This window comes from Ursus americanus, chromosome 2, assembly GCF_024610735.1.
Source record: "Ursus americanus isolate L20-20 chromosome 2, mUrsAme1.1.p, whole genome shotgun sequence".
NCBI classification, from domain to species: domain Eukaryota; kingdom Metazoa; phylum Chordata; class Mammalia; order Carnivora; family Ursidae; genus Ursus; species Ursus americanus.
In genome coordinates, this window is record NC_142128.1 from 95,492,225 (window position 1) to 95,506,084 (window position 13,860).

At 35.1% G+C, this 13,860-nt stretch overlaps 1 protein-coding gene across 2 annotated transcripts in view; it reads left to right on the forward strand.

Annotated features, from left to right (window-relative positions):
* KIFAP3 (kinesin associated protein 3) overlaps positions 1-13,860 on the forward strand; it is a 150,670-nt gene that overhangs the window by 55,465 nt on the left and 81,345 nt on the right. For both annotated transcript variants that reach the window (XM_045797754.2, XM_045797745.2), the window contains exon 10: positions 903-1,065. In XM_045797754.2, coding sequence (XP_045653710.1) covers positions 903-1,065 — 163 coding nt within the window. The remainder of the gene's footprint in view (positions 1-902; positions 1,066-13,860) is intronic.

Here is a 13,860-nt window from a genome sequence, read left to right on the forward strand (position 1 = left end):
ACATATACCTGTCTAATGCAAGATATTCTGAAGTACCTACTTTAGATCTCTGCCTATTTCAGTCTGTCCCCCTTATTCATTTGTTTGTGTCCTGTTCTTTGCATGCATATATTTATATATGTCTGTATATATTGATATATTTATCTTTATGCTACTAGTTTGACCACATCACCCTCTGGACTTAAAATCATTCAGGCATTCTTAGAAGAGCATTCAAAGCTTTCTGTGATTTGTCCAGTATCTGTTTAATAGGCTCCTGCCACTTCCTAACTTATGTTTTATGTTATGTCCATACAAAGTACTTGCAGTGCCCCAGATAAGCTCTTTCATGCCTACGTGCCTGTCCACTGGCTTTTTCTTTGATTGTCATTGCCTTTCTTAACCAGAGATCAAATTATTACACATTTTAAAAAGCTTTGTTCCTAATTTGAAGTCTTTTCTGTTCTTCTGAGTAGCTTAGTAGTTCCTTCCATGTTGATTCCAGAGGACTTTGTGCATTCCATTTTTATTACATTGCATTTTAATTTTTTGTTCTATTTCTCTGCTCTTTTTTTAGATTGTGGAATCCTTAAAGGCCGAGACAAGATCTTGTTTGAGCTAGCACAGGGCCTAGCTCTTAGTAGGTGAAATTCAATAACGTGTTTTCAAGAACCCAGTGTAATTTGTGTTCCAGTTGACACTGTTAAGTTGTGGAAGGGATGATAGGGAAATATGAATTTTTCTCCTCAAAAGTTTGATTTTACAGAAGTTTATAGATTAAAATGAGAGTAAATAGATTAATACATAATTATAAAATAGATATAGATGAGGGTAGAAAATAATGAAAAAATTATTATCTGTAATCTTTTTTTGTCTTATTGTACAACAGAACCTCACTGCATTTGTGTTATTATATTACTTAGGTGGAAATGGATATCGTTGAAAAACTGGTAAAAATGATACCTTGTGAACATGAAGACCTGCTGAATATCACCCTCCGACTTTTACTAAACTTATCCTTTGACACAGGACTGAGGAATAAGATGGTACAAGTTGGACTGCTTCCCAAACTCACTGCACTCCTAGGTATGCCTTTTAAAAATTAATGATAGTGTTGCTTCGAATTTGCAACACCATTGGAAAATTGAGCTCTGTGTCGAAGTCTGCTGAGTAGAGACCATTCTGTATATGTTCTTTGATTGTGAACTTAATACTAAAAATAAGATGAATTAATGAAAAATGGCATGTGCCAGGATTTCCATGGTGCCATAGAATGAAATGGAATAGAAACTTTTTAACTTTGACTTCATTTACCCATATGAAAGTGAAACTAAAGTGAAAATATAAAAGTACTACTAAGGAAGCAAGAAGGAAAAATTATTTTCTCTTCAGCAGTTTTTGAAAAAGCGGATATCATTTAAGTTCTTATATTCTGCCATACTTTTAAAATATTGCTTTTGAACACACATATTGCCACAGCCTTTTTGTCATTAAGTATAAAAGGGCAATTTTTTGTAGCCTGAGTTAGAAAATATTGTATTGGCGGTTCAGTTAATAATACATTGTTTTCTTTTAGCTGTTAGCAAGATATTTATATAGCAAGGATGGATTCAAGAATTAACTCTGTGTTCATACTTAATGCTTCTTGGAAGAGTGTTAAAAAATCCTTTATGATCTGTTCAATGTCTGTCTTTATAGGCACCTGCTACTCCCCAAAATATACTTTATACTTACGTTTATACTGAACATATGTTACACTGTATACAGTTCCTTAAACAAGCTCTTTTATGCCTAAGTGCCTGTCCACCTGCTTTTTTGCTCTATGTGGAATGCCATTGTTTGTTTGTTTTTTAATTAGAAAGCAAATTCTTATCTTTTTAAGACTCTGTTCCTTTGTTTCAGTACTGCAGTTTCGTTGTTTTTTTTTTTTTTGTAGCTTTCTCCTGTTTTCAAATATTTTTCTTAACAGTTACCAACAGTAATAGAATAGTAGGAAATGATTTAAAATTGAGCTTATTCTTGGGACGCCTGGGTGGCTCAGTCATTTAAGTGTCTGCCTTCAGCTGAGGCCATGCTCTCTGGGTTCTGGGATCGAGCCCCGCATTGGTCTTCCTACTCAGAGGGGAGTCTGCTTATCCCTTTCCCTCTCTTCCCCCACTCCCCCGCCCCCACTCATGCTCTCTCTTTCTCTCTCTCTCTCTCAAATGAATAAATAAAATCTTTTTAAAAAATTAAGTTTGTTCTTAGCTCTCTAATATCAATGAACCCCATCTATCATTGATATCATCAGTATTTTCTTTATAATATTAGTAGTAACATTTATTGAATGCTTACTGTGCCAGTCATTTTGTTGTGTGCTTTATTTATGTTATCTCATGGAATCACTGTCTGAGATCTTTACTCAGGTTTATACAACTGATAAAAGGCAAAGCTCACATTCAAACTCAGTTGTATCTGCTGCCAAAGTTGGATCTATTAACTACTATAATAAACTACACTGTATAGTTATATTAAGTAGACCATGATTAAGTAGAGTAGGCAGAGCTATAATTTAAAAATCTAATTTTCCAACTCCCCTTAAAATAAAGGAAGTTTTAAGGAAACTTGTTTCTTTCTCCTTTTCTCAGAATAGGAAAACCTTTCATCAGCCAGTCCAAGAACATTTGGCCCATTGGCCAGTCCACAAATATTGCACAGGACTATTATTATACATTGCAGAAGGAACTCTGTTGAGGAGCACTTTCAAAAATTGCTTTTGTGGAACAAAAACAATGCATTTAACAAGGAAACGAAGCTTAAAAAGCAAAATTGATAGGGCTTTGAATTTAATTCATGTGATCCTTTATTTATCATAAATCTGGCAGGATTATGTATTAGGTCAGATTCTCAGTGTATGCAGGTGAGTAAGTTATACTTGTCTTGTCTTGAAGGACTTCATAGACTATTGGTTTATTCAGTATCCAGTGACCTACTTTTGTAAAACAAATGATTTAAAAGAGTTTTTGGGGAAATTACTTACAGGATACCCAGTCCATATTTTGTTAACAAATAGTAAATTTTGTGATGTAAGATATAATATTTAATACCTAAAATATTTATTTCATCTCTTCTAGAGCTCAGTTCAGACTGTCTTATTAGAATTATGACTATTTTTACTTCTAACTATGTTACGTTGTGCAAGTTACCCAAACTCATCTGTAAAATGGGGATAATAATAATAACCAACTTAATGTTCTTTTGAAGATTAAATGAGGTATTGCATAGAGTGCTTAGAATAGTACCTGGCACATAGTATTTTCTTAATAAATATTAGCTATAATCATTTTTCAACCACCATCTTCATCATCATTACTCGATCAAAGTGGACATTCTATAAGTATTGCTAACTTATTTTTCTCTGAGTACAGATGCCCTTCTCATAGATATTAAATTTTTATTGACAAACTAGGTTTTTTTATTTTTACTTTCATGTGATGTGTGTGAAGTTTGGTTCTATTTTAATTCAATAAAATGTTGAAAATCTATGGCAAAGCACAGTGCTAATAAGCACTATAGGGAAGTATGTTTCAATCTGTGGATATATTGAGATTCAAAAGAGAGAATACTCCCTTATTGGTACTTCATAGGCAGAGTGCCATTTGAGATGGTCATTGACAGGTGTGTCCTTTTAACTAGGTGATCTTTGTAAAGAAGAAGAATAGAGGCTGTAGAAAGTATTTCAGGTAAAGTGATCAACATTATCTAAGGCACAGGTGGTGCTAGGTCAGTATGAGGAAAAACAACTAAGATAGTGGGAGAAAGGGTTTATGCTCCTATGTGGTATTATGAAGGTTAAGGCTATGCTAAGAAGTTATACTTAATTTAATTGATGGTGGGAATCATTGCAGGTTTTTTATCTAGTTGGATCACAATCAGAGTACTGCTCTGGAGAAATTAATCTGACATTATTCTATTGGAGGGACTAGAACTAGAGTCTAAAGATGAGAATCATAGTCTGTTGTAGCAGCAAGACCAAAAGTACAGAAAACGTGGAATAGGGAGGAGGTGGTATGTCAGGCATGAGGCAAAAGAGGTACATATTATTGGAAGACTTAATATGACATGCTTACTTTTCAAATGTGGGTACTGATAGAGGGAGGAAGAACTCATAAAACCCAATGATGGTTAGAATGCTAGTGCCAGGGGCGCCTGGGTGGCTCAGTCGTTAAGTGTCTGCCTTTGGCTCAGGGAGTGATCCCAGCGTTCTGGGATCGAGCCCAACATCGGGCTCCTCTGCTGGGAGCCTGCTTCTTCCTCTCCCACTCCCCCTGCTTGTGTTCCCTCTCTCGCTGGCTGTCTCTGTCTCTGTCAAATAAATAATGAATGAATGAATGAATGAATGAATGAACGAATAAAAAAAAAAAAAAGAATGCTAGTGCCAGGAAGAGAAAGACAGACTTGTGAAGGAAGTCGTTGGAGGGAGTCAGCAATAGATTCAGTTTGAGACATTTTGGAGACACAGACAAAGATGTTTGGTGAAATAAGGAACATAGGTCTAGAGCTCAGGAGAAGTAAGGGTTAAAAAAGAGAAACTTGTCTGATAGGATGAAAGTGGAAAGAGGAAACCACTAAAGAAGACATAACATTCGGAAAAATGTGTTTATTTTTCAGTAAATACATAAAAAATAGTTTAGGCTGTTACTGAGAAGTAATGATGACCTTGGAATCTTCATAGGGTAGAGATGAGAGCTACTGAGAAGTGGTCACCTCATTGGAGTCATTCTTTCAAAGCATTGCTTCATTATTTTCTTTGAAATATAAAGTCCTATGGCATCAGATTTTACTACACCAAGGAAAGTAAAAAGCTAATATTATTCAGATCTTACATTACATAGTATAAATGGATAATCTGAGAAGTTTTTACCTCTGTTTTTGGCTGATCTGTAAAAACTGATGGAAAGCAAAATGATTCTGTGGCGCTGTTTATGGTTAGCTTACCTTAGTAACTTCTTGGCTTATCTTTCCATGGGAAATAAAACAGATGATGGCTAAATAATGCTCCTCACAAAAATATCCACAAAAGTTTTCATGGAGAATGAATTGAAAAAAAAATATGGAAAGGTGTTGTGATTTGAATAATTACTAAAAGCAAAGAGAAGTTGGTTATAACTCAGTCTTTTTGCCATATGAGGAGCCAATATCATTTATAAACTCATGACAGCGTTGATCTAACTGAACACTAATAAGTGGGCTCTGAAATCATTCTGTTTAGGGAAAGATTCAATATGTCTAGTCTTTTTTTCTCCTTCTTTTTCATTGCTCACAAGTCATTGAATTTTAACTTAAGCAATTTCTTTTTTTTCAAATGTTCCTATGTCTTTTGCGTAATAACTTTCTTTGGTTCCACATTTTCATTCCACTTGCAAGCCATGGAAGCAATGGCAGTCATACATAATAAACAAAAGAGAGTATTTGCTGATACTCCAGGATCAAGGGAAGGGAGAAAATATACATATGGAAGAGAAATTAAAGTATACTAGAGAACAGTGCCTTCAAAATGTCTATAAGTATTTAGAATATCTATAGGTTTACATTTATTTATCTCACGTTGTTTTAATTTAATAATTTTAAAGGCACTACTATTTCCTACTCTTTTTCATTTAAATTATGAGTTAATTACCCCCCCTTTCTTTATCCCTTTCTTCAGAGGGAAGGCGGGTGGGGGAATGGGATAGGCTGGTGATGGGTGGTGGGGAGGGCACGTATTGCATGGTGCACTGGGTGTTATACGCAGCTAATGAATGATCGAACTTTACATCAAAAACCAGGGATGTACTTACTGTATGGTGACTAACATAATATAATAAAAAATATTAAAAAGAAGAAGAAGAGGACAAATACCATATGATTTCACTCATATGTGGAATTTAAGAAACAAAACAAGCAAAGAAAAAAGAGAGCCAAACCAAGAAACAAGACTCTTAACTATAGAGTGCAAACCTATGGTTACCAGAGGGAAGGTGGGTGGGGGGGATGGGTGAAACAGATGATGGGATTAAAGACTACACTTAGGATGAAAACAATAAAATAAATGAAAAAAAAACAAAAAAAATAAATTATGAGTTAAATGAGCTTCTGTAGGCCTTTTATAAGGTGAGCCTATGGAAAAAAAAATGTTCCAAATTCCAAGTAACTGATTTCAATATGAATTTTTAGAACTTAACCATTTTGTAGACTTTATAATTGTTTGTATTTATCATGGCACAAAAATGGCCCTTTTATTCATCACTTCCCAGGAAAAACCTATCAGATTTATTAGTGGAAGGCAAGGCTATATGATTGTTAATAAACAACCTCAAAAATACATCAAATGTTTACTTCTTACTCATATACCCGTAATGAGTGAGTAGAAAGTGGTGGTCCGTGTTAGCACCATCAGAGACCAAGACTAACAGAACCTCCAGGCCACATGGCACCAGGGAAGGAGGAAAGAGAAAATGGAGATTGGCAAGCTTCTCTTGAAGGCTTCCATTCTGAAGTGACAAATATAATTTTTGTTTATATTTCCAATGATAACCGCAAGTCATATGGCCATGCTGAGCTTTAAGGGGGTGGGCACATGCTTGGAAGGATTAGAACTGGAACGCTGGTGAGCAAGCAACAATCCTGAAAGGTATTTTCCAGTTTTTCTGAATTTTTATTTTTTTTAAAGATTTTTTATTTTTAAGTAATCTCTACACCCACCGTGAGGTTTGAATTCACAACCCTGAGATCAAGAGTCGCACACTCTACTGAGCCAGCTAGGTGCCCCTGAATTTTATTTTAACTGGGTTTCCAGGATTACCAGAATCACTTAAAAAAATACATCCCGAGACATTATAGCAATACTACCATATGTAGTGTATCAAGCAACTGTAGTAGCACAGAGCACATTGATTAAAAGCTAGAATTCTGAAGCCAGACTATATGACTTTGAATATTGGCTTCATCAGTTATTAGCTATGTGCTGTTGTACAAATTATTTAACCTATATGTCAATATTCTCATCTTCAGTATATAGAAAATAGTGCATATTAGTAGGGAAAGGTTAAATGAGAGTACAGTAAATGTTAAGAAATTATAAATACGAGAAATTATATAGAATACAAACTGTAAATAATGAATCATGGAACACTACATCAAAAACTAAGGATGTACTGTATGGCGACTAACATAATATAAAAAATTATAAAAAAATAAAAATTTAAAAAAAAAAGAATACAAACTGTAGCTATCCAGGAATGGGTCTTTTTGATAGGTAAGTTTTCTTGGCTTATACCATTAAGGGTTTTAATCATTTTACATAAAGCTCTTTATTTTTTTTTTAATTTTTTTTATTATATTCTGTTAGTCACCATACAGTACATCCCTGGTTTTTGATGTAAAGTTCCATGATTCATTAGTTGCATATAACACCCAGTGCACCATGCAATATGTGCCCTCCTTACTACCCATCACCAGCCTATCCCATTCCCCTACCCCCTCCCCTCTGAAGCCCTCAGTTTGTTTCTCAGAGTCCATAGTCTCTCATGCTTTATTCCCCCTTCTGATTACCCCCTCCTTTCTTTATCCCTTTCTTCTCCTACCAATCTTCCTAGTTCTTATGTTCCATAGATGAGAGAAACCATATGATAATTGTCTTTCTCTGCTTGACTTATTTCACTTAGCATTATCTCCTCCAGTGCTGTCCATGTTGCAGCAAATGTTGAGAAATCGTTCTTTTTGATAGCTGAGTAATATTCCATTGTATATATGGACCACATCTTCTTAATCCAGTCATCTGTTGAAGGGTATCTCGGCTCCTTCCACGATTTAGCTATTGTGGACAGAGCTGCTATGAACATTGGGGTGTGTATGGCCCTTCTCTTCACTACGTCTGTATCTTTGGGGTAAATACCCAATAGTGCAATGGCTGGATCATAGGGTAGCTCAATTTTTAACTTTTTAAGGGACCTCCACACTGTTTTCCAGAATGGCTGTACCAACTTGCATTCCCACCAACAACGTAGGAGGGATCCCTTTCTCCACATCCTCTCCAACAATTGTTGTTTCTTGCCTTGTCAATTTTTGCCATTCTAACTGGTGTAAGGTGGTATCTCAATGTGGTTTTGATTTGAATTTCCCTCATGGCTAATGATTTTGAACATTTTTTCATGTGTCTGTTAGCAAAGGTCTTTAAAATTGATTACATCTTTCTTTTCATAAATAGTTTCTTAAATGTACTTTAATACCATAAACATAATTTGAATTTTTATTGAGAAGTATAGTGTAGGTGAATACCATGGGCTTTGGAGCCAGAATACCTGGGTTCAAGTGCTTTTATGAGTCTTAGTTGTGACTGTTTTTTAAATCATTGATTGGTGTTTGTAATTTTGAAGATAATTTATTATACAGGCGTGTAAATATTACTGTGCTCGAGTAGTTCCCCTTGCTAAATGGTCCCAAAATTCCGTGTATTTTTAATTTTTATATACAGGTTTTCTGTTTTCCCCTCTTATTTATAGCTGTTGCTTCTCATTTCTCCTCTACCAGCAGCAGTTCGATAGCAGCAGTTTTCCTCTCCTCTAATGATAGATTTCTAATCTCCTGTGGGCTTGGAAACTGACAACTGAGCTTATTTGAACTGTATATTTTGTTAAAAATTAATTCCAAATGAATGCTCAAAGGGTTTTCTTCCCAGTTACATTACTCCTCCTAGTAAGATTTCTTGCATGGACTTGGGAACATTTCTTTTGACTGTGAAGAAACCTATTTTGCTTGATTGTTCAATCTGTTGTGTCCGAAGAAATTGCATTTAGTGTATAAATGATTTCCTGATAAATGGTTAAAAATAGTCATTTTTACACTTGTTAATGTATATGTTACTTATGTGGAAAATTAAATCATTAACTCCTAACACGATAAACTAAACTTCTCAATTGAGTAATTCAGTGATATATTTAATATCTCTGGTATTTGGCCACTGCGATTATATAGAAGTTGTAGTAAGGAAGCATTACAGAGAGCGTAGATTTTAAAGGGATAGGATATAATTAGTATAGAGCAGTGACTTTCAAACATCTTTTATCGCCATCTGTAGTATAGTTTATACTACAATCTAGTACTCACATGTGTAATGTGATATGCATGTGCATATATCCATATGTGCATATTAATATACATTATATTTTTATTATATATTACAGATTTTAACATATTAATTTTTTGAATGTTCACAAAGCAGTATTTACCATTTCTATGTGCAATGAACTATATTTTCTATTATTTTCTATTCTTTTTTTATCCTGCTTATGACCGACTCATTGATTTTATGTTCTCTGATTGATTTAACATTCATTTGGAAAACATTGAACTATGAGAAAGTGATTGGACTTCTTTCCCATCACATCTTCAGAAATATCAGTCACTGTCTCTGCTGGATTTTTTATGTGTTGTACAGTAGATAATCTAAATATTTCTAGGTTATTCTTGGCAAGTAGTGATTGGAGTGATTCCATGGAATTGAAATTTTTTTAAGTGGAAAAAAACCTTTTGTAAATCAAATATTTGAAGAATTTGGGGTACATTTTCTTCATTGTAGTCATGGAGAAGGAATTAAAGAGCATAGAGTAGAATATGAGTAGACAGTTTGGCTTTTTTTTCCTTAGAAATTCAGTTTAATATATTTTCGAGTTGATGACTGAATTAAAGAATTACCTATTTTATATCTACAAATTGCTTATTTTTTAAAAGATGCAAAAAATGTAAAACTACTTTTGTAGGGCTATACATGTGGTAGAACTTTTCGGAAGTGATTTTTAAGGGATGCTTTTTCAACTGGAAGTGCTATCAGATTTTAAGTAGGTTTTCTTTGTTATTATTTGGGGACCCCATAATTGAAAAATCTTGTTATACTTAATGAGAGATTATTTTAACTAGAGTACAATAAATCATGAATCTTTCAGGTTCTAATAAAGCTGTGCTATCTGACCATTTAATCCCCTTCTCGCGTATCCTGAAACATTTACCTAGTACATTGCGACCCCTGCTGTTGTGAGAATTGCCGAATAACTGAAAAAAATATGTAATTGAGGAAGATTGTGTGATTTGAATTATTATTAAAGGCAGAGGAGAAATTTTGTTATAGTACAGTTTTTTTGCCATGTGAGGCTCTGAGTGAAAGATAATTCAATAGAACCAAAAATTATTTCAGAATTTCATGATATAAAGCATTTCATTTAGGAATTTTGAATTTAGCTTTTTCTTTGACATTAGGGACACATAAAGGGATTAATAAGAAATTTTTGAAATCATTACTTAAAATTTTCTTTCTCCACTTACCCTGAAATTTATAAAGTTTAAGTAGTTTTGATCTTTTCCTAGGCACTGAGAAGGAAGGCATTCTGTCCCAAAATGTTTCAGAAATTTTATTTGTATCCAGGAGAAATCTTGTATCTAAATATTCCCTTGTTTTGCTTTTCTTAAATACCTCCAAAATTACTCAGTTCTTCATTTTTGATATGTTACTTTCCTAAGATTTCATAAGAATCCTAAACTTACCTCTGCTTATTAGTTCAGTATCAATTATAAATCTTTTCAGTTCTATTTATCCCCACAGTTGACACTTAATTTCTTATGCCTACTAACTTTATGTTACCATATGGGAGACCTATCATAGCCAGTGGTTTCAGCAAATGTGATTATATGCAAATTGAATTGGACCTAAAAAGTTTGGCTTTATTTATCCAGTTGTTAGTGTAATCAGGTTTTTTATGGTGTTGAATTAATTTTTTAAGTGTTTGAAGTTTTTGTTGACTCATTTAAGAATCAAATCATTAAAAAAAATATTCCCTGACATAAATCCTTAAGCCATTTGGCCTTGATGTGTCTCAAGAGTGCTTCCTTATGTCAGAATATCCTGGGTTGGGAGATGGCAAGGAAGTTCTTTGTCATAGTGTGTTCTTCGGTTTCCTGGAAAATGCACTGATAGTGTTTCAAAAATAACTTGAGAACTAAATTTTCTTAGCTTTTTGTCTGATGCACCAGGCAAATGTTCTTGCACCCCTCAGTTGCTTTGGCTTGAATGTTTCATAAGCTAAGTTTTGTTTGATGTGCTTGGGGATGATGTTAGTACAGAAGCAAGCATAAATTCATAACTGAAGTGTATTCTTTGGAAGAGCCTAGATCATCATGGCATAGTTTGTGCATAAAGCTTAAACATCAATAATGGCAGAGACAGTGTATTACAGAATGCATAATCAATAATTTTTTTTAAAAAAAACCACCAGATTTCACTGGTGAACTCTTTTGAACAATTTTGAGCTTATTTACGGTATTCTTTCTCCTGTGTGAATGATGCTGATACATATTTTAAATTGAGTAATGTTCTGAATTTTCATGTCAGCTTTTCAGTTTTTAATTAGATTTTCAAAGGAATTTAAACTAAGGGGAATAAACCTTATAAAATTTGCAGGTCTCATCCTACATATATGAGTTTTTGCATTTTTTTAAATATTATGTTAGTCACCATACAGTACATCCCTGGTTTCTGATGTAAAGCTCGATGCTTCATTAGTTGCATATAACACCCATTGCACCATGCAACATGCAACATGCAACACGTGCCCTCCTTACTACCCATCACCAGCCTATCCCAAACAAAAATGGAATAGGCACAGCCAGCCTAATGGTTAAACAGATTAGAGAGCTACCTGTAAATTATAGGCAATCACCACTTTCCACAACTTCTCCTCTATTTTGTAAGTTTTCTTTGTTTATTAGGATACTGTAGGAATTCTGTGGTTAGAGCATCAGTTTTCAAACTTTTGGTCTCAGGACCGCTTTAACACTCTTAAAAATTATCCAGGAGCCCCAAAGAGCTTTTTGTTTGTGAGGGGTTATATCTGTGGATATTTATTGTACTCATGATTAAAATTGAGAAAAAAATTAAATATTCATTTTAAAATAGCAAACCTGCTACACGTTAACATAAATATTTTATGAAAAACAATTCTTTCCAAAACAAAAAATTAGTGACAAGAATGATATAGTTTTACCTTTTGCAAATTTCTTTAAAGTCAGGCTTAATGGACAACAGCTGGCTCTCCTGGCACCCTCAGCAATCTGTTGTGACATATTTCGTGTATGTCTCATGTAGCCTCTTAAGAGAGAATGAGAATTTTAAAAAAGAAAGTAATCTATTGTTATTATAAAAATGGTGTGACTTGTGGATCCCCATTAGGGGTCCTCAGACTACACTTTTGAAATCAGTGAATTAGAGCATTCCTTTAAAGCCTTTAATGCCTATTAAATGCAAACTCTCCTGACTTTTTAATAATACACCAGGAGTCTCAAATTAGCAGCTTAAAACCAGCTAAAAGACATGTTTGGCTTTACCAAAATATAGTTGCTTAATTTTATATTTGGATTTCTAGGTATGACCCACACTCTCCCATTCCCCTAAGATAAACTTTCTTTTCTCTTATACTTTGACATTTAATTTTATTTCTTGTCTTGCCTTTTAGACATCTTAAGTGTTCAACCAGTCTCATTTTAGAGTCATTTTTATCAGTTTCTTTGGCGCTTTGTGAAGGAGGATGGGGGATGTGTGACACGGTGTAGAAGGATGGAGACGGCAGACCCTGGGCGAAGAGAGACAACAGCTGTCCAGTCAGTTCTGGATCATTCACCAGTACTAGCCCAGCAACCACACTACATCTTCCTCTTTATCTGGTCATTCTCCCACTCTCCTAAGTGAGAATTTCATTCCTACACCTTCTCATAGATCTAACACCCCTTCCTCACCTTCAGCTCATTACCTTGCTTTGCTTCCTATTTCACTGAGAAAGTAGAAGCAGTCAGAAGAACTTCCATAGGGGCGCCTGGGTGGCACAGCAGTTAAGCGTCTGCCTTCGGCTCAGGGCGTGATCCCGGCATTATGGGATCGAGCCCCACATCAGGCTCCTCCACTATGAGCCTGCTTCTTCCTCTCCCACTCCCCCTGCTTGTGTTCCCTCTCTCGCTGGCTGTCTCTATCCTGTCGAATAAATAAATAAAATATTAAAAAAAAAAAGAACTTCCATAAATTCCTATGTGCCATGGCACAAACTATGCCATGATGATCTAGGCTCTTCCAAAGAATACACTTCGGTTATGAATTTATGCTTGCTTCCGTACTAACATCATCCCCAAGCACATCAAACAAAACTTAGCTTATGAAACATTCAAGCCAAAGCAACTGAGGGGTGTAAGAACATACCCCTCCTACCCCTTACCCCTTACCCCTCCTACCTCTGTGTCTGTACTTTGCTTCCCTCCCATTATTATGGGTGAACTTGCTCCTGCTCTTCCCATAGGCCAACATTTCCTCTCCATCCCATTCCCTGTCACCTACTCAGGGTTCTTACTACAGCAGTTCTCCTCTCCTGCATTAATGTTTCCCTCTCTAGAAGATCATTCATCAACATACAAATATGCTATTAATTCTTCCCTCTTAATAAAGATTCTTCTTGACTCTCACATCACTCTTTTACCTTCCAATTATTATTGCATTTCTTTTCTTCACATTATTGCAGAATGCCTCAAGAATTATGGTCATTTTGTCTCCCAGTTTCTCTCTTCCTTTTTGCATACATTCGTATCCTTTCTTGTCTGCTCGTTGTGCCCCACCCCTCTTTCTCCTCTCTTTTCTCTCCTGTCTCCCCTCTCTCAGTTCACCTCCTCCCTGTTCTATACTCTTCTTAATCTTTTCCAGTTAGGCTTTCACTTATTTGCCGCATCACACTACTCTGATCAAGTTCCAATGACCTCTACGTTGCTAAATCCAGTGGTCAGTTCCCAGCACTCATAGTACTCAACCTGTGAACAGCACTTGATACGGTTTCT